The sequence below is a fragment of the Aspergillus ochraceoroseus genome (assembly GCF_002846915.1).
Source record: "Aspergillus ochraceoroseus IBT 24754 chromosome Unknown P175scaffold_4, whole genome shotgun sequence".
In the NCBI taxonomy this organism is placed as follows: Eukaryota; Fungi; Ascomycota; class Eurotiomycetes; order Eurotiales; family Aspergillaceae; genus Aspergillus; species Aspergillus ochraceoroseus.
In genome coordinates, this window is record NW_024468479.1 from 1,302,410 (window position 1) to 1,326,603 (window position 24,194).

Sequence of the window (24,194 nt, forward strand, 5' to 3'; positions counted from 1 at the left end):
ACTCACTTTAAGCCTCATCCTGCAGACTAAGCCTTCCTCGAGGCTCGTGTTGATATTCAAGGAGTCATGATAAGTTGTTAGCTGATGCAAACAAGACAAACGCTGCCTCAGGTTAGTAGAATGCAAACAGCACAAACAATATTGCACTCCGGTCTTCTTCCGGATATCTGACGCCGCTGGTGGTCCCATACATTTCAATTACCTCGCCTGAAACCTCTCTTGCCGCTTGTTCTTCAAAGGTGGTCCCATTTTGTCGGGGGGGAAAAAAAAACGAGAATCGGTTCGCACTGTCCGAGAATCACCTGATTTTCTCGGCAGATCAGCGAATTGCTCACGTTGCGCTTAATCATGGCTCTACCTCGTGCATATAGTATGCCTCTTCGCAGGTCCCTCCGTCAGTTTTCACCTCGAACCTGTCGCATACCTCGCAACGTCCAGGGACAGTTTCGCAGATACTACTCTGAACAGCCAGCTTCTGAAAAAGAGTCCTTTACTGTGTGGCGGCCGTATCTACGACTAGCCATTGGTATTCCATTCATCGGAGCTCTCATATACTCAATGGTACCCCCAACCTCTACTCTACTTAAAGACTTGTCTAAGAGCGCGTGGTTTAGATGACCGGAGAAGTCACCGAACTCGACTCCCCGTCGATCGTGGAGCTCGACGAAACCCTCAAGAAACAAGCCGCCATTAGCGAAACTTCCCCCATGCGATTGCGAATGGAAAAGTTGATTAAAGAACACCAACAGAAGATCATCGAGGAACTGGGCCGCATAGATGGCAAGCAATTCAAGGTTGATAGCTGGTCCCGACCCAATGGAGGAGGTGGCATCTCTTGCGTCCTCCAGGACGGCAATGTCTTCGAAAAGGCAGGAGTCAACGTCTCCATTGTTTACGGAGACCTTCCCCGCCCCGCCATCGAGAAGATGCGTGCAGACCACAAGTCTTTCGTCGGGGCCGACGTAGACTCCCTAAACTTCTTTGCTGCAGGCCTTTCTCTCGTCCTACACCCTCATAACCCCATGGCCCCCACAGTCCACCTCAACTATCGCTACTTCGAGACCTCCGACCCCAAGGACCCCATTAACGGCGACAAAAACTGGTGGTTCGGCGGTGGCACAGATCTTACTCCCTGCTACCTCTTCCCCGAGGACGCCAAACACTTCCACCAAACCATCAAAGACGCCTGTGACCGCCACGACGCAACCTACTACCCCAAATTTAAACAATGGTGCGACAAGTACTTCTACCTCCCACACCGTCGTGAATGCCGCGGCATCGGTGGTATCTTCTTCGATGATCTTGACGCCAGCTTCCTCGAATCCTCCTCCACCTCTTCCCAGAACCCACAGGAGACCCTCTTCTCCTTTGTCTCAGACGGCCTCGCGTCTTTCCTCCCTTCTTATGTCCCCATCATTGAACGCCGCAAGGATATGCCCTTTACCCCAGCCCAGAAGGAGTGGCAGCAGCTTCGCCGTGGCCGCTATGTTGAGTTCAACCTGGTTTACGACCGCGGAACCAGCTTCGGATTGAGGACACCCAACGCCCGGATCGAGAGTATTCTTATGAGTCTCCCTCGGACCGCGTCATGGGCATACATGGACCCCGTCTCGGGAACTCGCACTGATGCGGGGCCTGAGGATGAGGAGGTTGTTGGTGAGGAAAAGGCTGCTGAAAAGGAAATGATGGATGTTTTGAAGCATCCTAGACAATGGGTTTAATTTTGTAATCTATTCCATGTAAAAGTTGGTACATGAATGTCTTGAATATGTACTATATATATGTAAATCAAATATTGTTTTATCATGATTCACTAACATACCTTTTTTCCAGATGTAGACTGGTTGTGTATTTATGCATGTTGTATAGTATATGAAACAATAGTTAATCAAAGTAAGCAAGCAAGTTGACCAGTTAACTATTTATTAGCAATAATTTAGTATATTCCTATAGTTACACATATAATATAGTAATATAATATAGTACAGTATAACCTGTGCAATAGGAAAAGAAGAAAAAAAATACTAATAATACCAGTAGTTAGTAAACACTTATTGCTGTTGCTGACCAAAATAGATAAAATGAAACCTGCAACAAAACAATGCAAAGAGTGTACTAATATCATGGATATATATATATATATATATATGTATACCACCAAAAGCAAAACAAGTAATGCAAAAAAAGGCATAAAAATATTCTATCCCCTACCCAACCGAAGATTAATAGTTACAGATGTTTCTATCGACCAGCGACTGCGCTTCTTTGTCTAGCTAGCCAGCCCTTCTGGGCATCTGCTAAGCTAGCCGGACTATACCGGTACCTGGAAATAGTGACATTGGCGTTATTATGGAGTTTGCTTTGCAGCTCGTACCATGAGGAGCCCATGAGTGCGATCTCACGGGTTAAAGCATCGATTTGCTTTTGAAGCTCGAGCTGTAGGAAGAAATAGAGTCGTTAGCGTGGAGATAATATGGGTTCGATGGAGTGAGTGGGAGGTCTAGTTATTGAGGAGAAGCGACGAGAATAGTGAGGATAATGAGAGGGGAATGACGAAGATGAGGTCCAAGACCACTAAAAACAAATTGCTCGCTCACCTCTCGCTCTTTGGTGATGCTATCCTCTGTGTTGTTGGCAGCTGCAGCAGATGCTTCTTCTTCTAGTTGGCTTATTCGGTCTTGGAGAAATTTGATGTGTTCGTTTTGTTGGTGGATGTACTAGACGTAGATGAGGGTGGTTAGTCCTGAAGTGCTCAACTTTCATAAGCTTATAGAGATGAGGTGCGGTTAAAGGTTCATTTGACAGCGAATAGCCGACGACCAAGCAGAGATAAGCGAGAAGAAATGCTGGAAGAAGACCTCGCACTCTTTCTGCTTAAGCTATGCGAGCTTGGAGTCCCAGATCGGCTCCCAGTGGATTCGCTGGAAGAACGCTCCGCAAGATTCATCTGGAGTTGGGGCAAAGGCTTGTCTTTGGGGTGACACAGCTGGGGCTTTTTCTGTTCACTGACCTCTGCACGCTTCGCAAGCCTTTCTAGATTGTTCTCAATTTGCTGGGCAACTTGTTTTATGAGTTCCACGACGGACTTCTGCGAAGCTTCATTCTCAACGCCGCCGTCTTGTGCAGTAAGTTCTGCAAGCAGCCTCTTCATCTCTTCGGCAGCCTCTTGATCTTCCGCACGCAGTTCCGCCTGGTTCTGATCAAGCATCTTTCGAAGATCATCCCGCTCATGACAGACTATGCCAGTCAATGTATGAGTAGCGTTGAGTTCAGTTTGGAGGTCAGAAATCCGGTCTGTGGCTTCGCGTAGGTCCGTGCGCATATCGTCCGTTTCAGTTCTACAGGCTTCTTTGACTTCGCTGATCAAGTCGAGCTTCTCCTTGCCGGCGAGGGATACTGGGCTATCGTAAATATATGGATAATTCATTGTAGGGCGGTTAAAGAAATAGAACTGACCGTCCGCCAATGTATCTTGGAGCGTCTTCCTGCTCGCATCGAGGCTGTCCTGAACTTCCGCCAGCTTCTTGACAGTCGATGTGTACTGGTCATACAGTCTCCAGTATTCATCACTGAAGGCCAACACATTAGTTTCATGCATTAAACCGGGTTCATAGTGAGACAGGCAACGATACCCTTGAGAAGAACCGGCTTTAGAAAGCCGTAATGTTTCTGCAAAGGCTTCCGAGAAGCCATCAATTGGAGGGGAACTCTGGTTTTCGTCAGCTAATCGGCGATTAAAAGTATTGTGTCGAGGAGTGAACCGTACAGATCTCGGCTGCTCTTTCAAAGATTCCACTTCCTTTCTTGAATCATCGGCCTCGGATTTTCTGTAACCGGTTAGTGAAAGGTCGGACAATGTGGGGTTAGGTGATAGGCCGCACAGGTTCGACTCTTTAACCCCCAAGGCTTCGAAATCTTTTTGTAGATTTCCTTGTAGCCTTGGTGTTGTGCTGCCTGGAGTAAGAGACGGACTACCCGGAGAACCTTCATAGTCCCGGATTCGCTCCCTCAGCTCACCGATTAGCGCATCATCCCGCTCGTGCTGTTCTTCTGCACTGCGTAGTCGCTCTGTCAGGGCGTGGTTGTTGAATTCAAGCTGTTTCTTCAAGTTCTGTATTTCGCTGCACTCCTGTTCAATCCGAGGTAGGATGCGCCTATATTCTTCTAATTCAATCTCGTGCTCTGAGGTCCACCTTTGCTGCGAATCAGCTTCCTTGAGCTGCTGCTGGAGATCTTGAATCTGGTTCTTGAGGGATTGGTTCTCCTTCTCAAAGTCCTGGCTGGCCTGCAACTTTTGGCGATACTTTTCCGCCGCATTGGCTTTTCGGGAAAGCTGGTCTCTTTCCCTTCTAAGTACGTCGTAGTCATCCTGAAGGCTCTGAACGCGCTCAGCTTTAGCCCGGAGGGACTCCGCGGTCATGCGTAACGTATCAACCTCGGATTGGGTTGAGTTCAATCTCTCCTCATAGTTCGCAATGACCTCTTCTTGTTGGCGATATTTCGATTCGATCCCTTTTGCGCCAGGCCCTATATCACCCTTTCCGGATTTCAAGCTTATTAACCGATCCTCTGTTGTTGCCAGGCGACTCTGTAGGGTTTCATTGTTCTCCTGGAGGCGCACCAAGCGGGAATTCATTTCATCCAGCTGCTTCTGCATATCACCCTTGTCCCGGGTTAGACGATGGTTTTCCGCTACCAAATTCCCCATCTGCTCTTCAAACTTCAGCTCGGGGTCAACAACCGCGGTGGTATCCCTGGCCTCATGAGCTTCGTCAGCCCCATCCAGAGGTTCAAGCTCGCCATTCTGAGCCTCCTCAAAGATATTTTTCAAGCCCTCCTGTGTGGGCGTGCTCAAAGTCTGTAAGGTCTCCACGTAGGTTTGCGCGTTGGGGGATCGGATGGCGGCGATCAGGAGGAGTTTCAGGAGTTTGTTGGCATCTTTAACCGAGTTCTTTTTCGCAAACTGCTCGAGGTTCGGCTCCGGATCCAGCCCAGAAGGCAAACCATCAGGTTGCTGTCGAATATAGTTGATTAGAAGTTTATGTATGTGTTTTAGATTCTGCCACTTCGAACCCCAGTGGTCAGACGGGCTTTGTTCGGGGATCTCATCCAGGAAATACTGCGGGTCGATGTCTTGTAAAATCTCCCAGATGATAGTTCCGTCAGACAATTCTTCTGTCGTGCGGATCGTCTTGCCCAGAGCGAAACTATTGATCCATTCCAATAAGGCTTGGGTGATGGTATGCTCCGAGGCCATCTTGGGCGACGCGGCGGGGAGGGGGTTTCAGGGAGGGAGACACTCAATCTCAGGAATGTTCAGGAGTCGATCGGCGAAAAGGTAGGAAAAGTGAAAAACAACCGCATCCCCCGGCAACTTTGAGGAACCGATCAGGGCCGATTATAAGGGTGATTGGGTCGTTGACGCGTGTAGATTTTCGCGATCCAAGCGGGAGTGATGTTATGCTATCTACCAGGCGTTAGTTTTAAGATACTCTCCACTAGTTGTTGTCGGCTCTCGGGGACCACGAGGATAAGGAATATCCGGTCTTGTCTTTCTTCACACATGCAATGTAAATATAAAAAAATATCAATAATTTAAACACAGTTTCTTCTGTGATATGATAAACTGGGGTGGTTTAATTTCTTATATACCGTTATTTATCCCAGTAACAGTTATAATGACAATATTTATCCTGACAATTAACAAAGAACAGCAGCATATTATCCATCTTGTATGAAACACAATAAAAAAAGGCCAGTATTCCCCATAAGACATCCCATGCACCAGCACTGATAATGAAATTCATATCCCAGAACAATCCCAAACTCTTGTCATTATTCATGATCCCATAACCAAATTTCCAGTCTTTATCCCGCTTTCACAGCCACCCTCAACAAGTGTACAATGGGATAGTGGACCCGACTGAAACACACTGCCTCAATGACTTTATGAAATAGAGACGGGCAAGTCCTGCTCAATGATAGGTTTGTACATCCCTGACTGTGTCGAAATCTGCTGGATTGCCGCGTCTGGAGCGTTTGCAGAGAATCCCCTGTAATGGTTAACTTTGGATAATCTCAAATCAACTAAGTCAAACGCTTACTTGATAACCACTGGAAGAGAAACTATTAGTTAAGACACTAACTGGGAGAATAAATTGGAACACTTACAAGAGTATTCATGGGTGATTACTCCGCCCTATATCAGCAACATCAGCACTGGACATTTTATAGCATCCGCCCAGACAACATACAGCCTTTCTGATAGACTCCTTCGCCTCTTCGATGACTGAGTCCGGAGTATTCTTGGGATAAGTGACCAAAATGGAGTTGGCGATAACCTGCGGCAGAAGGCCAAGGAAAAGTGCAGTATACAAGAGCTTCATGATGACAAGGTGGGAAAAGTGCAGCAGTGAGTAGTATATAACAGTTGAGTAGCTATTTATTTATAATAAGGCTGTTCGGTGCATAGCAAGGGGAATAGAATCACGCCAGACTCCAGGTTACATTCGACGGTGGCTGCAGATGACGGCATACCAACTATGATGACTCAGCTCAGGTCACGCTCTCGCTGATTTCCCTTCTTCCATCTTTCGACTTCCTCCCACTTTGCTTTCCTCGTCTTGTTCATCCTCACCCCATCTCAATCTCATCCATCGGTCTCTCATCCTTCTCTTTCATTCTTTCATTCCGTTGATTATACTTCTTTGATTTCATTAGATCCTGTCTGCTGTTGCTGCGTTACCCTCAATCGCCACACGTGTCGTAGTCCCCTCCCTCCTCAACGACCGGTATATCCTCACCTTCCTCGTACCGTTGGGGTTCCTTTGCTAGTTGTTGTCTTCTGAAAGGGTCAATCAGAACGGAATATCTCATGCGGTAGCTTGACATACTTGGGATTGGAGGGTTTCCGCGGGTTCTTTTTGTTTTCCTTTTACTTCAGATACTGGTGCAGGATTGGCGTCTGCGTCCTCTAGTTGTTTTCTCAGGTTGGACCAAGATAGCTAGCAAGCATTTTACAAGTTTGGACACCTCTTTCCATCTCTTGATTCCAGGAGAGTGTTATTACTGGGAAACAAAGGACGGGACAATAAGAACCCATTATATCCATTAAATCTGAAGAGGAGAGAGAGAGAAAAAAAAGAAAGGAAAAAATTGAAAGAGAAAAACAAGAGACAAGGAGAGAAGAAGAAAAGAAGAAGAAGAAGAAGAAGAAACAAAAGAAAAGAAGGGAAAAGCTACAGAACACACTCTCGTGGTCTGTCTTCGGACTCCTTTGACCTCATCCCCAAAGCCCTCTCCTTCTCCCTCCAACCTTCTTTGTATCTGCCATCATCATGTCGTCTGGACTTGCCTCTGATGAAGTCGCCGAAGACTACAAGAATTCCTTGGAAGATCTAACTACAAATGACAGGTTTCAAATCAGCAATCTGACCGTCATCGCCAAGGAGAATACGGAACATGCGATGGCCATCTCTCGAGTACTAGAGAACCATATTCGAACAGTAGGTGATATTCTCCCAGATTCATTCGTTTGTTGTTTCACGATGGCTGCTGTAGTTGGATTCGATGGACAGTTCTAATCTTTGCGTGGTAGACACCCCCCCTTCAGAAGCTGCCTGCTTTGTATGTAGTCGATTCTATTGTGAAGAACGTAGGGACTCCCTACACTCTGTTTCTAGGCCGGAACATGTATCAGACCTTCATGAATGCCTACACTTTAGTCGACTCGCAAACTCGTCGGAAGCTGGATGAGATGCTCAAGACTTGGAAGGAGCCGGTTCCTGGGTCACTGGACACGAGGCCTGTTTTCCCACCCGATATCACCCGCGGGATTGAAAATGCCCTGATCAAGGCGAGAACTGCGGCTCTACAGCAGCAGCAGGCTAGGGGCCAGCAAGATATTTACAACCGTGGCAGAGTTGGGACTCCACCTGGCTGGACCAGCACCCCTACTCCGCCTCAGAACGCAGCCCGATATCCTCCACAAAACCATAGAAATGGACATAATAATGGATATTCAACAGTAAGATTGGATCACTTTAGTTGACATGGTTCGTTACTAATAGAGAAAGGGCGAGTCAATTCCCGTTCGGTCGACTCCAACGCCTCAGGAAGTCGATCTCTCTGCTCTTAATAGGGATATAGAAGCGTTAATTACTTCTGCTCGAAACGATTTCGGCAATAACCCTTTAGATCCGTCCGTGCAACAACGATTAAAGGCGCTTTTGGATCTTCAGGGTATCATGCAACGCCAGGAGCTCACTCAAGAGCAACTGAAGCTTGTCCGCGACCAGGTGTCGGCACTTGCTCCCAAGCCTATCATATCCATACCTCAACCAGCCCCGTCTCATCCCCCAGTCACATCAACCCCGTCAATAGCCACTCCACCCGCTGCGCATTCGTTCTCTCAGCCTCTCCAGCAGCTTCTTAATCCAGGAACTCTTGCGGAGCTGATCAAAGCCACAGCTGCACGACAACAACCAACACCACCACCGCAAGTCCCTCCCATCTTGTCCCAAATTTCGGTGGCCACTGGCACTCCCCAGATGGCTCCTACATCAGCACCGGAGAATTCACTTATTGCCGCTCTCAGGGCAAAGGGCCTTTTACCTGCTGCGTCAGCTCCCCCAGCTGCTTCTGCCCCCTCCCCCAACCTTGCCTCTGCATTTCCTTTCATTGTCCCAGGCCAAGTACGGTACACACCACCCGTACCAACGCCACAGGCAGTAACGGCTTCAGATGTACAAATCAACGTGCAAATGAATACGGCGTCAATTAAAATGTAAGTTTACACCTTGTAGGCATTCTATTCACTATCTAATTAAGGCTCGTAGACCACGTAGCATGTTAATTGCTAGTCTTTACGAAGCGAGGTCGAATCGTTGCGGTACATGTGGTCGCCGGTTCTTTACCACAGAGGAAGGAAAAGAGAAGAAAGCCCGCCATCTGGATTGGCATTTCCGCACAAACCAACGGATGGCAGATTCTGCCAAGCGAGCTCAGAATCGCAGTTGGTACGTCGACGAACGGGTAAGTAGTAGCTTTGTGTCCTGTAGGTTCGCGTTTTGTATGACTCACACGAGAGATAGGACTGGATAAAATCCCGCGAGATAGGAGATGATCAAATAATCACGGATGCAGAGGCTTCCGGCGAGAACGCTGGTGGAAACGAGGCTGGTCCAGCAAAGAAAGGGCCTACCAAACAATGGATTCGTGCGCCCAATGACGCTACATTGAGGAACACCCCGTGTCCGATTTGTCAGGAGAAATTCGAGTCTACGTGGTCAGAGGACGTCCAAGACTGGATCTGGCAAGACGCCGTGAAAGTCGGCAGCCGTGTATACCACGCCAGCTGCTATGCGGAGGTGACTAAAGACGGCTCAGGATCTGCTCGTCGGGACACGCCTTCTGGACGCACAGGAACCCCAGATTCAGTGCTAGGCAAGCGCAAAGCTGAGGTGAGCGTTAGATCTCAAACACACCTCTTTCCTAGGAGTGTATTCACGCTAATCATCCTTCAGGGAACTGACTCGCCTGGACAGAACGTGCGGATCAAGTCCGAGACAATGTAACAGGAAGTCTTGGATATAGTATTGCTTCCTGTCAGCGTACACCCGACTGACTGATATTCCCTATTTTCCCGACTCCGGATATGTGCATTTAAACGGCGGCTGTTTTGCATGGGACGCCCCAGTCCCTCACTACACGGTGTTGATGTTGATTTAGTCGCACCCAACAATTGGTGCGCTGTATATAGAGATAGAACCATGCAGGCTGCATAATTATCAAATCTGAAACAAATAAATCATCTCGGTTTAACTGTCATCCTTTTGTTCTCTACCTGTAACTGTCACAGGCACCACATCGGAAAATGGAACACGACCCGCACGGCATAACTCCGTGATAGGAAAGGAAGAAGAATCCTTATATACTGTCAACTGTTGATTGAATATAAATATTACCTTAATCTGTCCCTTCTGATTCTTGCCATTTCATCCTTGCATTCTTATCATCTTTTATAACCCCCTTTAGTCACATACACATACATACATTCTTCACTTCACCATGGCTCCATACAATGTTCGGTGGGGTATTATGGGTATGAAATTAATTACCCCTCTTCCCTCGCTCTCCATCATAACAATCCTCAAGCTAACCAGGGAACTTCAACTAAAATACAGCTACTGGCTGGATCGCTGACGGTAAGATCCTCACGTCTCCTCTACCAGAGAATAGCAATAAACTAACATTCTCCAGTTTTCGTGCGCGATCTCCTTCGCGACCCTAACCTTCGCGATGCCTCCGACGTCTCTCACAGCGTCGTTGCGGTAGCATCATCAACATCTGCATCCCGCGCAGAGAAATTCATCGCCGACACAGGCATCCCCGCAGATCCAGCATGCAAGGCGTACGCGTCCTACGCAGAACTCGTAGCAGACCCCAACGTCGATGTTGTCTACGTCGCAACCCCGCACTCGCACCACTTCCAGAACGTCATGCTCTGCCTGGAAGCAGGAAAAAATGTCCTCTGCGAGAAGGCATTTACCGTGAACGCCGCACAGACTCGCATCCTCTGCGAAACCGCGGGGAAGAAGAACCTCTTCCTTATGGAGGCCGTGTGGACGCGCTACTTCCCGCTCTCGGTGCAAGTTAGAGAGTTGATCTCCAAGGGCGCCATTGGCGAAGTGCTTCGTGTTACAGCGGACACAAGCTTGGGATTTGATGTCGAGACGACGTTTAAAACGGAACATCGTATGGTGAATAAGGATCTGGCAGGAGGAGCTTTGTTAGATCGTATGTTGCTTTTTTTTTTTCTTCTTCCTTCCTTCCTTCCTTCCTTCCTTCCTTTCTTTTCGTACGATCGATACTTAATATATCATGATAATAATTATCATTACTATAGTCGGCATCTACTCTCTAACCTGGGTCTTCCAAACCCTCTACCACACCCTTCCCCGCGAGCAACGAAAACCTCCCTCGCGGATCTCCGCCCATATGACCCCCTACCACGTCACTGGCACCGACGAAGCAACCACCATCCTCCTCAGCTTCCCGACCAGCACACCCTCCAACTCTTCTAAACCAGGCGAATCCCATGCCGTTGCCATGACGAATCTCCGTGTCTCGACGGACCCGGACCAGACTAACGCGGCACGCCCCGCAATCCGGATCCAGGGCACAAAGGGTGAGATCCAGGTTGATGGGCCTGCGTTCCGGCCGGAGGTCTACCGGGTCATTCCTAAGAAGGGCGAAGGTGAGATCAAAGAAGTGAAGCTTACCTTCCCCACGGATGGAAGGGGGATGTACTGGGAGGCGGATGAAGTGGCGCGGTGCTTGAGGGATGGGAAGTTGGAGAGTGAGGGGTTGCCTTGGGAAGAGAGTATTGTGATGATGGAAGTGATGGATGAGGCGAGGAAGCAAAATGGGTTGGTTTATCCGGAGAGGATTGAGTCTACAGTGTATCCTGCCGAGTTGTAACCAAGTTGTCCCTGGAAACAACTGAATTAGGATCTAGCTACTTTCAGGTAGTAAGTCAATAGTGAAACATGGATTCTTTTTTTCATTTCATTCCGAAGAAACGACCTACTATTGTACATAGCTTTCAAGTCTCGCGGAAAAGCTGTCTATATACTGACTGACATCCGAAAGACATGGTCTATCCCCCACCCTAACAATATCGTTCCCTCTGCAGACCAACAAAGGGAAAGAGTAAAAAAAAAAAAATAAGAAGAAGAAGAAACCCAAACTCATTATTCCCCTGAGTATTTTCCACTCGTGCCGCTAATTTTCTGTACCTTTCCCCCAGCCAAACAAGAGGCAAAAGTCATTACATGATGCATATCATTTCTACATCACCGCGTTCACGAATAGTCGCCGCCGACAGAGAAAAAATAATCTTAGTACTTCTTGTCGAAGACACCGAGAAGGCTCTTCCACACCTGGCCAGGCTCCTGGCTGGCATCGATACCCTTCCAAATACCGGTCTTCTTGTAGTATTCACAGACAGGGGCGGTCTGGGCGTGGTATGTACCCAGACGCTTCTTCAAGGTATCGGCGTTGTCGTCAGAGCGCTGAATGAGAGGCTCGCCGGTAATGTCGTCCTTCATCTCCTCCTTGGGGGGGTTGAAGATCTTGTGGTAGGAACGGCCGGAGGCGGGATGGACCAGACGACCGGTGATACGGGCAACCAGGAGGGCATCATCGATCTGGAGTTCGATAGCGTGCTGGAGCTTCTGTTTACGGGCGTCAAGCATGTCGTCAAGACGCTCAGCCTGAGCAACGGTGCGAGGGAAACCATCGAGAATGAAACTGTCCAACCCAACACATTAGCTTTATCCGGTCTACCTTAAGAGGAAGGGACGCACCCGTTCTTGCACTCTGCGTTGTTCTCCAACTCGCTCTTGATCATGTTGACCATGATCTCATCGCTGACCAGACCACCCTGGTCCATGATCTTCTTGGCCTCTCTTCCAAGCTCGGTCTTCTTGGCGACCTGGGATCGCAGCATGTCACCGGTGGCCTATAAGGGGAAGAAAGAAAAAAAAAAAAAAGTCAGCTACTGAGCTAAGTCATCTTGCCATGGGAAGCTTACCAAATGGCACACGCAGAACTTCTCCTTAATCTTAGGTGCCTGAGTACCCTTGCCTAGATTGAGTCAGCTATTGTTGCAAATTCCGGGTCTGGCAGAAGGTATAGGCTGTATAGATCAATCAATCCATCTACCCCGAAATAAAACATACCAGCACCAGGAGGACCCATAAGAATCAGGCGCATGTGCTCCGCGACGGACTTGGGCTTCGACCCACTGCTGAGACGACCTTCCAAATCCTCAATGCGAGCTTCGAGCTTTCCAATCGTGGCCTTGAGGCCAGAGATCGTCTCGTCTGTGATAGGAGCCATTGTAAAGGAAAGAGAGGGAAAAGAAGAGAAAAAAGACTCTATACAAGAACTTCTCCAGGAAACAGATCAGGAAGTGATGTTGAGAGAAGAGGAGAGAGCGGGAGAGGAAACTCGGTGAATGAAGGCGCAAAAAGACGGGGAAATGGAAAGGAAGGACGGAACTGCATGCTGGGGTGAAAAGAGCGACAGAGGAGCCACCGAGAGCGGAGGACTGTCCCCGTTGCTCCGAGGCTTGGTTTCTTGCTCGGGAGTTGACACGAGAAAGTCCGGATTCTTCAAGGTGTTTTGCTTCGGAATTTCAAGGCATGTACAGATATACTAGAATAAACTATCGATAAACTGGGTATTCCAGCTCCAATGAGATTATTCCTGTTATTTTACCCTATCGATGATTTTCCGCCGGTTGTGTCCTTTTACGCCTCAGGCATCCCGGGCACGACTGTGGCTAGTGTGGTCAGCCACATCCCGTGGCTTGAGCTCCAGTGATCCATCGTCCATCAGATCAGGTCCAGAGACCAACAACAGCTTCCTCCTCCCATCGTCATCCTCTCCATCTCCCTAGTCTCCTTCTCCGCTTCATCCTCCCTTCTCCTCAGCCATCTCCCTCATCATATCCCTTCTCATTTGATTATTTTTCTCCCCCCTTTAGTCACTGCTTCGCTTCCTCGTTGAGCTCTCCGCCATGCCTGCCACCACGGCGGACACCCTTTCCCTTGTCCAGCGCACCGTCACGGTTGCTCCATTGGTACTTCTCTCCGTCGCAGATCACTATGGACGTTCCGCCAAAGGAACTCGAAAGCGTGTTGTTGGTGTGCTGCTAGGAGAAAACTCAGGACAGACCGTTAGAGTATCAAACAGTTTTGCCGGTACGTCCCCCTCGCGCTGTCAGCCTTGGTTATTTCCGGTCTAGGCTAATCTGCTACAGTCCCATTTGAGGAAGATGAGAAGGATCCGTCGGTGTGGTTCTTAGATCACAACTTCGTCGAGTCGATGCGGGACATGTTCAAGAAGATTAACGCTCGCGAAAAGCTGGTCGGATGGTACCACTCGGGTCCCAAACTGCGAGCCTCCGATCTCGAAATCAACGAACTATTCAAGCGATATACCCCAAATCCCCTGCTGGTTATCGTGGATGTCCAACCGAAGGAGGTTGGCGTGCCTACTGATGCTTATTTTGCGGTTGACGAGATCAAAGACGTAAGCACTCCACTTAATAACGGCCACACTGCTCATTGAGAATACTCATATCAGGCTTAGGACGGCACCACGACCTCCCGAACCTTCGTGCATACCCCCTCGATAATCGAAGCAGAAGAAGCAGAGGAAATCGGTGTGGAGCACCTCCTCCGAGACATCAGGGATGTCGCCGTCGGCACCCTTTCGACCCGCATCACCTCACAGCTGCAGTCCTTGCAGGGCCTGCATCTCCGTCTACGCGACATCGGCCAATATCTCCAGAAAGTCCTCGACCACGAGCTACCTGTCAACCACACTATTCTCGGTAACCTCCAGGATGTCTTCAACCTGCTTCCTAACCTCTCGACACCAGCGGCGACACCCCGCATTGGCGGTGCCTCGGAACAACCCACAGAGAACAGCGAGTTGGCGCGCGCGATGAGCATAAAGACCAACGACCAATTAATGGCAATCTACATCAGCAGTTTGGTTCGCGCAATTACGGCGTTCCACGATCTGATCGAGAACAAGATCCAGAACCGTCAGCAGCAGGAGGAGACAGAGCAGAAGCGGGAGCAGGAGGCGAACGCGGCGAAGAACGAGAAGGAGGGCGCAAAGAAGGCTAACGGAGCCACGAACGGCGAGCAGAAGGAGGACGAAGGGTCAAAGGAGAAGAGCAAGAAAAAGGGACAATAAGCATGCACTCAATGTGATACGATATTAGACCAAGCCCGCATTGAAATGTACTATATAATTTCATGTGGTTTATTATTCTCTTCACTGCTAGTTTGTCTCTTCGGGGAGCATCGACTTGTCAACCCACTGCACCTAGCATCTGTAGATCCTGAATAAGTTCTCCCGTCCACCCACCCACACATACACACACATCCCTAGGCATAATTGTAGGAAAAGCACAATATATTGTAGTAAAAATCAAGTAAGATAATAAAAACAAATCACCCACCCCAACCAGCACACAACGCGCCCAATTCCTCCGTTGATACACTAACAAACCTCCCACCTCGATAGGCTCTTGTAGAATTTGTAGGTCCGAGGCCTGGACAAAGCGCAACTAACAAGCAAGCAAGAATATGTTTGCAAACGGGGGGGGTGGATGCAGGGTTTGTTGCATGTGCAGTTAGAGTCCCACCAAACGAGTATATCTTGTTGTTTTCATCATCATCACAATTGCTGTTGTTGTTGTTATTGTTGTTGTTTTCATCATCGCTAGAACAAATACCAGTAATAGAACTAGCGGTAGTTACAGATCCTTGGATCTCAGCACCAGATTGTTCTTTTTCCTTTCCTTCTTCTTCCTCTTGCGCAGCTAGCTGGTCATCATCAACCTGCGGTCCCAGATCTCGAAATGCAGCAATTGTAAACAAAGCACAGGTACAATTCCACGCGTGAAGCCGGACTTCGTAGCCTTTTCCCCGCCATTTCTTTGCGTCTTGCTGCTGCTGCTGCTGCTGCTGCTGCTGCCCATCTCGATGAAAAGCAGAATGCACCTGTGACGAAGAAGTCGGAGGTCCTGGTCCTGTTGAAGCCGAAGAAACGAAGAAGATGTCGACATCTTCTTCTTCTTCTTCTTTTTCTTCTTCGTTTTGCTCTCCTGGATATACAGGTCCAGATGGACCCCCGTCAACGGCACAGATGCTCACGAGCCCTCTATCCAGAATATCCAGGGCAAGCAGGAACTCGTTCGGAAAGAGACAGTGCAGCGTGATCATGAGCGGTTTCAGCCGCGGTAGCTGCGAGGACGGGAAAGCCGATGCGGGGTGTTGAGATGGGGTGTTTTGACGAGGAAGCTCTGGCGTTGGTTCTGGGGGGGGGGATGTAGATGTATATTGTGCAAGTTGGGCAATAAGGCTGTTTACGAATTCAAGTGGGGATGTTGTTGGACTTGGATCCATGGCTGCTGCTTCTTAGACTGGCTGGCTGAGCATTGCTACCAGTCGATCATCTCTTTAAATCGTAGTGTAGAGTAGTTAGTTAAAGCATACCCTGATTATTAATGTTGGATATTAATTAACTAGTTAATATAATATTATCAAGTTGAAAGCACGATATTAAACGAACTATTTAACTAACTAGTTAGGTAACTATGGGCCCTGGGGTAGTTAGTTAGTTAGTTAGTTAACTAGTTAACCAAACAACAGCTTATTCAGAAAATCTCCGAAGCGCATACAAGACCAACTTTAATTTTACATCATCTGTATGGTACGGTACTTCCCCTTTGGATTCTTACTCCGTACCTAACCTGTATTGTATAGATACGGTACGATACGATGCCGTAAAGTAAAGTAAAAACCAAAATACCATACTGTATAGTATGGTACAGTAAAGCTCTCTCCGAGACCTCCTAATTACAATCAATACCAGTCAGTTAATACACAGACCCACCCAATCCAATCCAATGCCCAACAAACAAACTTAGGTAACTTAACTAACAAACATCACCTCGTCTTTTCTTCCTCTCAACTTCAAGATCAGATCAAATCAAAATCAGAACTCTCCACCAAATCAGAAAGAAACGAAAAAAAAATAAAAATAAAAATAAAAATAAAAAGATCAACCCAATGCCTCCCCCCAACTCTATCCCAGCCCAGAACCTCCTCGCTGGAAGTGAAGGCGACATCACCACCAACCGAAACCAAACCCAACCCCAAGAAGCATATGAAGAAAAGAACGTGCACGAGGTATATCAGGAAATCGCGACTCATTTTTCCGCGACGAGGTTCAAGGTATGTTCTTTCAGGGTCTCTTTTTTTTTTTTTTTTTTTTTTTTTTTTAACTTTTGCGCTGTTTAAAGTCTGCAATTTGGAAAAGGACTAATAATACTAATAATAATAATGATGATACCTTGGATAGCCATGGCCGGTTGTGGAACGGTTTTTGACGACTCTGAGCCCTGGTGCTGTAGGGTTGGATGTTGGGTGTGGGAATGGTAAGTATTTGTCTGTCAATAAAGAGGTATTCATCATTGCTTCGGATCGGTATGTATTCATCTTCTTCATTCTCTATCTATGTTCAAGTTCCAAGTCAAGTCCAACCTGTGTCTGTGTGATATCTTTATCATTTTCCAAAGGGGGGGGGGGGTATGTGTGTGTGTTCTTCAATGTTGCGTTTATTTACATCATCCCTTTTTTTTTTTCTTTTTTTCTTTTTTTTTTCTTATATTCAAAAAGAGTATTCATGTCATCCTCATGTTTTGCCCACGATTTGAGCTTGACCTGACAACATCCCAGGTCCGAAAATCTTGCCCGAATCGCTCGCACCCACCAACCACATTCAACCATTGTAGCCGATATTCTCCATCTGCCACATCCCGATGGCTTCTTTGATTTTGCCATCTCCATCGCCGTCGTGCATCATCTGTCCACGCCGGATCGGAGAGTCCAGGCCATCCGCGAAATTCTGCGCACGTTGAAACCCGCTTCTGGGGATGTTCCTGGCGGCAGAGCTCTGATCTATGTGTGGGCCCTAGAACAGAAATCCAGCCGCAGAGGCTGGGATAAAGGGGACACCCAGGATGTCATGGTCCCTTGGGTCATGAGGGGTTCCTCGCAGGCAACAACTTCCATTGATCAACCCAAAGTCTTCCACCGCTACTATCATCTGTATGAGGTGGCGGAGTTAGACCAGGACATAGTCAAGGCGGGCGGTCATGTTTTAGAATCAGGGTATGATAGAGATAACTGGTGGGCGATCGCGACTCCAGTAGACCAGAAACAATCATAACACATTTGAGTGTAATGTTTACTCCGAGAGCCAGCCTCAAGAGTCCGTTCTTTCGACGTCATATGGAATCCGTGATAAAATATATATATATATATATATATATATATATCTGTAAAAGAAAAACAAAGGAAATTCGAGGATGTCATCTCCAAGTTCAGGCTTCCGTGTTCTCCCTAAAGCTCAGGGGGAAAAAGAGCACCACCGTTTCAAGATCATTCATCTATGAAAGTCTTCCTTCGTCAAATATAAAGGTATATATACCTCCAGCCAGCGCTATGCAAATCGTAACAACGCAAAATAAAATAAAATAAAATCGTCCTTAGTCGGCTCTAAGGAAGCGTTCGAGGCGGAATACCGAGGTGAGGTGGCCCCAGGAGTCTAGTAGGGCTTGCACCTAGGCTCAGTGGCCGTCCTATCCGATACGCATCTCGTGGTGGTGGATGTGCGAAAGGCGGCGGCGGAGCGAATGCAGGGACTCCAGCTGTGAGCTCTTCAACGGATGGAAGTTGAGGCGGAGGGGGGATTGTTCGTGATGCCGATCCCTTTCTTGGTCGGGATAGCGATGTGCTAGCCCTGCGTGCCCTAGGGGCCGGTGGGTCGATGGCTGAACTTGATAGCGAAAATGGAACCACTCCAGCTCGTCGGGCCATCTCTTGCTCCCCTAGTTGCCAATGCATAGCCTCTGCAGCCCTCCAGGGAATTGCCATTTCCTCCGCCACTTTGGACCACATTTCCGCCTTGAACCTATGATTCCACACAGTCAGTACTCCTTTCCAACGTACCCAAGGTAGTCTAAATAATATATCATCGCAAAAATCGGCCATACCTCTCATAAAGCCGCGCAAGCTTGTTTTTCTTGTCTTCATCCCATTCACTCCTGCGCTCCAGATAGTTCTGATAATGGAGGCGGCAGCTGATCGCACTTCGTCCGGGAAGTCGCTTGCTGATATCCTCCCACTTCATCCCACTACCCCGCAGCTCAATAATCAAAGCATCCTCCTCTGGAGACCACTTTGACTGCTTCTTCGCTGGAGATTCCGCCGTATGGGCCGGTTGCAGGCGCTTTGCTGGGACAGAAACCGGAGCCTTGGCAGTCAGCGGAGGCACCGAATGTAATGGTTGCGGGATTCCTGGTGCGATGTGGTGTGCGATTACGCCTGGCGCTACTGGCGGCATCGGCGCCTGCATGGCAGAAAGGGGTGGGAGAGTAGCCATAGTGGTCACGGGGGTGGCCTCCTCTTCATCTTGGGGCTTCAAGAGCAGTGAGATATCCACTTTGGCAGGAGGTAGGATAGGATGGTTTTGTAACGCAATCATATGCGCGGATTCAGCCGGTAAAGTTTCTTCGTTTAGGCGTTTGTGATGGGGGGAAAAAAAAAAAAAAATTAAAGCAGCGTATGCCGGAAGGAAAGAGTTGCCGATGGAATGATATCCTTGGGTGCCCGATACTAAACGGCGTCCACGGTGGTGTGTGTGTAGTTGTATGTGGTGTGCGTGTACGTGTGTCCGTCTTGTGGCTGAACGAGTCCAGTCACAATAACCCAAATCAAAATAGGGCAAACAAGCAAGTCCAGCTTAACGGGAGGGGCAGGAGAAAGGGAAAAAAAAAAAAAAAAGAAAGAAAGAAATCTCTCAACAGGGCTACCCTAACAGGATAATGATGAGGGTCAGGCTGTTTTTTTTTTTGTCTGATGGTCTTGCTGGAATCCTTTCCTGATACCTGGAAGATGAGCGGTAGGGCGACAAGAACTACTACTTCGGAATTGGTAGTTGAAGATCGAGACAGCCCTGCTGAGGCAGAAGATGCGAACCCAATATAGAAGATTATAAGATTTAGGGATGGAAAGGGAATGATGGAAGAGGGAGCAGAAGAAGGTCGAGGATAGAGAAAGCGAATCGGAATGACAATTGAGGCTCGACTCGATGTATCCAATAAGACCGAGCGGAGTGAGGTGAAAGAGTGAAGCAGGTAGGAGGAGAGTCGATGATGAAGCCGGGTTCAACGACAAACAGGAAGAAGAAGAAGAAGAAGAAGAAGAAGAAGGGTTGATACCACCGGATCAAAAGGTACGACAGACAGGGGACTAATCATGAACGAGCAAAGGTCAGAGAAGAAGGGAAGGGGACGAGAAGAAAAAGAAAGCGTCGAGGCAGGAGGAAAAAGCGAGGAGAGACAGATGAAACAGCTCTAGATGCATAAGAAGAGAGATCATCGGCAGCAAAATGACAGCTGATGGAGGTGAAGACGAGCAAATGAGAAGCTCAGGACATAGGAGGAGGAGGATTATAATAATAAAAAAATGAAAATAATCAAATCATAAGAATAAATAATAATGGTGGAAGTTGTGGACATTCAAGAGTTTACCAGTCAAGTAGTGTCTGTCTGTCGGTAATGAAGAGAAAAGAAGAGAAAGAAGTGTGGGTTCGAGAACCGGTGATATATTAATATATAATTGATGATTTCTTTTAATTTTATTTTAATTTTTGGAACTAGACAGTTTGGTTGTTTTTTTTTTTTTCCCTTGAACTTATCATTTTTTAGACAAACTAATAAATTGCTATGATGAATAAGAACCATACCTGGTAGACTTGATTCTATCCTGATGATAATTATTGTACATTACTCTTTGAATTCGAAATAATAATTCATTTCTGAGAAATAATAAAACTGATAATATAATAATAATAATAATAATAATAATAGGATTATCCAAACGGTTCCACTTGAGGGTACTATACTATACTTGAAAGGAAAAAGCATCACTGGCGGTCTAACTCCCGAATGTTCGAGCCCAAAAGATGTCTTTTCTACTGCTACACTGTAACTTGCATGATAGATCTCATCTTTTACAGAAACTTTGACAGCCCAACAGGTGCCTGTCGGGAACCCCGGTACAAATAGGGTTGATATCATGACTACCAAACCATCTCAACGGCGTCCGTCGAATCCCTTAAACGGTTTTTTTTCGGTTGCCTGTCTATAATAACCCAAATTAATCCTCTCGATATCCGTTCTCTTCCCGTGTGTTCGGCCGATGGATGATGGGTTTTAGTCTCAGACTCTTTCAGCTCCTCCTCCGCTTGAAGAACTTGGCAGGAATAATCTACCCTTCTGTACCTAGGACTCGGGAGAGAGAGAGACTACGGACTAGGGCTCTCTTGACTCCTGGTAAATAAACAAGATTATTATTCAGTGGATGATCCCTCTGCCATCCGCTAGTTCTCCTTTCCCACCTATCTTCCGAGACCCTTCGCTTTTTCCTGTCTTGGTTGGTCCCTTTGCCATCAATTTAGATTTCCGAGTTCCAACGGCTGTGGGATCGTCTGGCCAATTAGTCCCTGACCAGGACGATGGATCTGTCAAACGGCGAACGAACGAACCCCAAGCCTCGAACGGCAGGTATCGACCTAGGTAATATCGCTAGCCAGACACTAACTTGGATCCGGGGTCTTTTTTAGCAACCGTTCGCCTCGTCCACTGTTCTGCATCTGATGGCTGCGTGCGCGGCCTTATCTATCATCCATCCTCTGTACTCTGTGTGTAATTGAAGGTGGGGGGGGGAGGAGATTATTAGAAGGAAAGAAACTGGTGGCGCAATATAAATATTAAACTATATTGTATCTCATCTGCAGAACTCTTTCTTCCCTCTCGATCTGTGTCTTTTTTTTTTTTAAAGGCTTAAGCTTAGGTTGCTTGCTTACTCCGTACTACTTGTTCTAACTAACTGGAAAGGAAACAGTGAAATGAAGGGACTGACTGTGACTTGATTTTTGAAAAAAAAAAAAAAAAAAAAAAAATCTAATAAATCATCCAGCCTGCAGAAATGATGCATCCACCCTGATTTCATTTCTCGTCGTGGTTGTTGTCTCGACCAGAAATCCAGGCGCCAAATTAACCCTGGGTGTGTGGTTTGTGGTTTGCGATGGTGGAGCTCAATACGCGGTCCAGATTCACTTGAAACCTGTCCTTAATTTTACTCTCTACCCAAGAACATTTTCTGTCCCGAGCATAAACAATAATGATTAAAGATGGGAAACTGGAGAGGCAAGCGGGAGCACGCGCGACCCTTCTGCTTCAGTCGAATTCTCCGAGTCAACCACTTCTTACTGGTTGTGTTTTAGGAGTTTCGAGTCACTAGTTTGTTTGTATAGGATGGAATATGGATGACTTGAGAATTCGATTACCCTTCTTTCAGTCTTCTACTACTACTCCTACTAGTGTAGTAGGATGAGCATCCTGATATGCGACTCTCTGACTCTGTCCCCCAAATCAAAGGGACGATACAGTCTCAATTGTCCGTCTGTCATACTTCCTTCACCCCTTTTCCTATCCCCAACAAGTACTATGTCGGTACCTAAAGTGTCAGGTAGGGCACCAAGCAAACCTGCGAACCAATCAATTCCCCCGGAAATGCCAATGAATGCGGTGTCTACCTAGGTTGGAGTAACACGTTCGTTCTGTTTCGGATGAGAAGAGAGAAGTGTTTGACCTAACCGCGACACGAGATTAAATAATCTGATATCTATCTATCTATCTATCTATCTCGTCTCAGAAGACATACTCGCAATAAGCATCCATACTACGGGGATGGAATACTTCTACGATACGAAGTACTACAACGGATATGTGCCGGTTCCAACCAACAAGCGCAGACGCGGCAGCGGCAATATCTTTCTTTTCCTTCAGGACCAACTACCAAGTTCTGGGTAGACGACCCGAGGCACGGAATACACGGTAGAAACGGAGATTGGCACACCTAATTCTACCTACTATGTACCGGACAGACAGAGATCAACGGCCCAATTCCAATCCAACCAAAAAATAAAAAAAAAATAAAAAAAAAATCTTCCGTCTTTCGTGCCAACTGGCTCTCCCGAGTCTACGGGACGATTCCTACTCGGTCCTCGATGCTAGTTTCCTGTCTGGAGTAGGCTGATCTCCCAAGTCTAGGCTGCTACGTAGACTCTAGACTCTAGACTCTAGACTCTCGATTCCAGAGCGGGTGACAGGAATCGTGCTCGAGCCTCTTGAGAGTACCTACGGTACGGAAAGCAAGTTGGGATCGGAGGCAAATCCCACCACGATCAGGAAAGGTCCAGGGTCCTATCTATCTACTAAGTTTAATGGAACGGGCGAAGAAGTGCCAGCAGCAGGTTATTACTACCGCCAAAGAATAGTACGAGGGATTCAATCCTGCCAAGGTAACTACTCCGTACATCCTCCGTCTATACTCCGTAGTCCGTACTCTGGTACTCCGTACATACATGCCTAGAAATACTACGGACTCTGCAAACTCCACAGCAAAAATACATACGATAAGAACCACACGGTGCGCGGAAGGGGGGGGGGAGGGGGAGGAAATTACTTGCATTCACTAGTAGCATTCCAGGAATCCAGGTTGGCATAATACTATCTATATGAAAGCTTTAAGAATGCGGATAGGATATGGAAGAACGACGGGGCAAGACAAAATCGACTCGACTCGACTCGACTCGACTCGCCTTGCCCTGCCCAGCAGTAACTCAAAAGAGTAGTCCTCCGGAGGGAAATCTGAACACGAAATAAACGAACAACAAGGGGGGGGGTGGGTACGTGGGTAGGATTATGGAATTAGTATTTACTGCTGCAAGATTACCCAGGGACGAGTGGAGACGTAGTCCAAACAGTGGCTTGCTTGCCTTCCAAGTAAAGTAATCTTCCGACCAGCCAAAGAAGAGAGAGAGAGAGGGAGCTCAGTCGCAAATTTCTTGGTTTTACTGGTGGCCTCGAGAGCGGTTGGACTACGGGCTTATGTGGGGCTTAATTTACGGCTATAATACTACGTACTAGGAACGGTAGAATAAGTAGTAGTAGTAGTAGTAGTAGTAGCAGGTAACTAAACTGGGAAGTATTTGTTGAAGTCTAGGTACGGAGTACTCGAGAACTTGGAAGTTCAAGAGTCCCAGTACATAGATAACGTAGATAGAGTACATGTCATGTCAGGGTCGGGACTGGGTATACATAGGACTTCAAGGGTACCTTAAGGTAAGTAACGCACACACCCCACTGACTGCCACCTTAAAATCAATTCTCACAAGGCTCAAGACAAAGACCACATAAGCGATCCAATCATTCATTTTCCATTCCCTAATATTATTTACCTAGGTAGCTCGAGCCATGGAACCAAGCTTTGGCATGTCAATCTCATTCAAGTTGCACTACTCGCAGAAGTAACTGTACGGAGTTCTCCGTATACTGTATGTAGTATGTACATGGGAAGCGGTAAGTCACCGCCAGATAGATCATTTCCTTTCTTTCTTTGCTTTGCTTAGGAGGGAGTAGTTACTTTCCCCATCTAGTTTATGTAATTCAGACCAGCTAGAATTGTGTTTGC

At 47.4% G+C, this 24,194-nt stretch overlaps 11 protein-coding genes across 11 annotated transcripts; 6 read left to right on the top strand and 5 right to left on the bottom strand.

Annotated features, from left to right (window-relative positions):
* Positions 1–348: 348 nt before the first annotated feature.
* On the top strand, positions 349–1,721 carry hem13 (coproporphyrinogen oxidase; the record flags this gene model as incomplete). The annotated part of the gene is made up of 2 exons (XM_040898424.1): positions 349–561; positions 615–1,721. 2 exons carry the CDS (start codon positions 349–351, stop codon positions 1,719–1,721), a joined length of 1,320 nt encoding a protein of 439 aa, XP_040752310.1.
* Positions 1,722–2,241: 520 nt separating this feature from the next.
* P175DRAFT_0509430 (putative microtubule binding protein HOOK3) lies at positions 2,242–5,257 on the bottom strand (the record flags this gene model as incomplete). The annotated part of the gene is made up of 5 exons (XM_040898425.1): positions 2,242–2,436; positions 2,598–2,717; positions 3,011–3,396; positions 3,457–3,569; positions 3,633–5,257. The coding sequence occupies 5 exons, from the start codon at positions 5,255–5,257 to the stop codon at positions 2,242–2,244; spliced, it is 2,439 nt and encodes an 812-aa protein (XP_040752311.1).
* A 690-nt stretch (positions 5,258–5,947) lies between these two features.
* P175DRAFT_0532284 (uncharacterized protein) lies at positions 5,948–6,386 on the bottom strand (the record flags this gene model as incomplete). Its single annotated transcript, XM_040899951.1, has 4 exons — positions 5,948–6,053; positions 6,105–6,114; positions 6,172–6,199; positions 6,255–6,386. 4 exons carry the CDS (start codon positions 6,384–6,386, stop codon positions 5,948–5,950), a joined length of 276 nt encoding a protein of 91 aa, XP_040752312.1.
* Positions 6,387–7,368: 982 nt separating this feature from the next.
* Positions 7,369–9,653, top strand: P175DRAFT_0501552 (putative mRNA cleavage factor complex component Pcf11). The gene is made up of 4 exons (XM_040897195.1): positions 7,369–8,026; positions 8,076–8,785; positions 8,838–9,033; positions 9,093–9,653. The coding sequence occupies exons 1-4, from the start codon at positions 7,691–7,693 to the stop codon at positions 9,573–9,575; spliced, it is 1,725 nt and encodes a 574-aa protein (XP_040752313.1). The 5' UTR covers positions 7,369–7,690; the 3' UTR covers positions 9,576–9,653.
* Positions 9,654–10,068: 415 nt separating this feature from the next.
* On the top strand, positions 10,069–11,481 carry P175DRAFT_0532286 (Gfo/Idh/MocA family protein; the record flags this gene model as incomplete). Its single annotated transcript, XM_040899952.1, has 4 exons — positions 10,069–10,102; positions 10,185–10,205; positions 10,261–10,797; positions 10,907–11,481. The coding sequence occupies 4 exons, from the start codon at positions 10,069–10,071 to the stop codon at positions 11,479–11,481; spliced, it is 1,167 nt and encodes a 388-aa protein (XP_040752314.1).
* adk1 (adenylate kinase ADK1) lies at positions 11,452–12,977 on the bottom strand. Its single transcript, XM_040900784.1, has 4 exons — positions 12,744–12,977; positions 12,596–12,648; positions 12,369–12,523; positions 11,452–12,312 (listed from the first exon to the last, which is right to left on the bottom strand). Exons 1-4 carry the CDS (start codon positions 12,901–12,903, stop codon positions 11,901–11,903), a joined length of 780 nt encoding a protein of 259 aa, XP_040752315.1. The 5' UTR covers positions 12,904–12,977; the 3' UTR covers positions 11,452–11,900.
* Positions 12,978–13,251: 274 nt separating this feature from the next.
* rpn8 (proteasome regulatory particle lid subunit RPN8) lies at positions 13,252–14,949 on the top strand. Its single transcript, XM_040897196.1, has 3 exons — positions 13,252–13,769; positions 13,829–14,100; positions 14,161–14,949. The coding sequence occupies exons 1-3, from the start codon at positions 13,586–13,588 to the stop codon at positions 14,773–14,775; spliced, it is 1,071 nt and encodes a 356-aa protein (XP_040752316.1). The 5' UTR covers positions 13,252–13,585; the 3' UTR covers positions 14,776–14,949.
* Positions 14,950–15,035: 86 nt separating this feature from the next.
* P175DRAFT_0557612 (uncharacterized protein) lies at positions 15,036–15,992 on the bottom strand (the record flags this gene model as incomplete). Its single annotated transcript, XM_040900785.1, has 1 exon — positions 15,036–15,992. One exon carries the CDS (start codon positions 15,990–15,992, stop codon positions 15,036–15,038), a length of 957 nt encoding a protein of 318 aa, XP_040752317.1.
* A 612-nt stretch (positions 15,993–16,604) lies between these two features.
* P175DRAFT_0501557 (tRNA (carboxymethyluridine(34)-5-O)-methyltransferase) lies at positions 16,605–18,018 on the top strand. The gene is made up of 3 exons (XM_040897197.1): positions 16,605–16,823; positions 16,951–17,075; positions 17,328–18,018. The coding sequence occupies exons 1-3, from the start codon at positions 16,659–16,661 to the stop codon at positions 17,818–17,820; spliced, it is 783 nt and encodes a 260-aa protein (XP_040752318.1). The 5' UTR covers positions 16,605–16,658; the 3' UTR covers positions 17,821–18,018.
* A 131-nt stretch (positions 18,019–18,149) lies between these two features.
* On the bottom strand, positions 18,150–19,137 carry P175DRAFT_0479372 (MYB DNA-binding domain protein; the record flags this gene model as incomplete). The annotated part of the gene is made up of 2 exons (XM_040895390.1): positions 18,150–18,564; positions 18,647–19,137. 2 exons carry the CDS (start codon positions 19,135–19,137, stop codon positions 18,150–18,152), a joined length of 906 nt encoding a protein of 301 aa, XP_040752319.1.
* A 1,615-nt stretch (positions 19,138–20,752) lies between these two features.
* Positions 20,753–21,552, top strand: P175DRAFT_0501558 (uncharacterized protein). Its single transcript, XM_040897198.1, has one exon. The coding sequence runs from the start codon at positions 21,018–21,020 to the stop codon at positions 21,234–21,236; it is 219 nt and encodes a 72-aa protein (XP_040752320.1). The 5' UTR covers positions 20,753–21,017; the 3' UTR covers positions 21,237–21,552.
* The last annotated feature ends 2,642 nt before the right edge of the window (positions 21,553–24,194 follow it).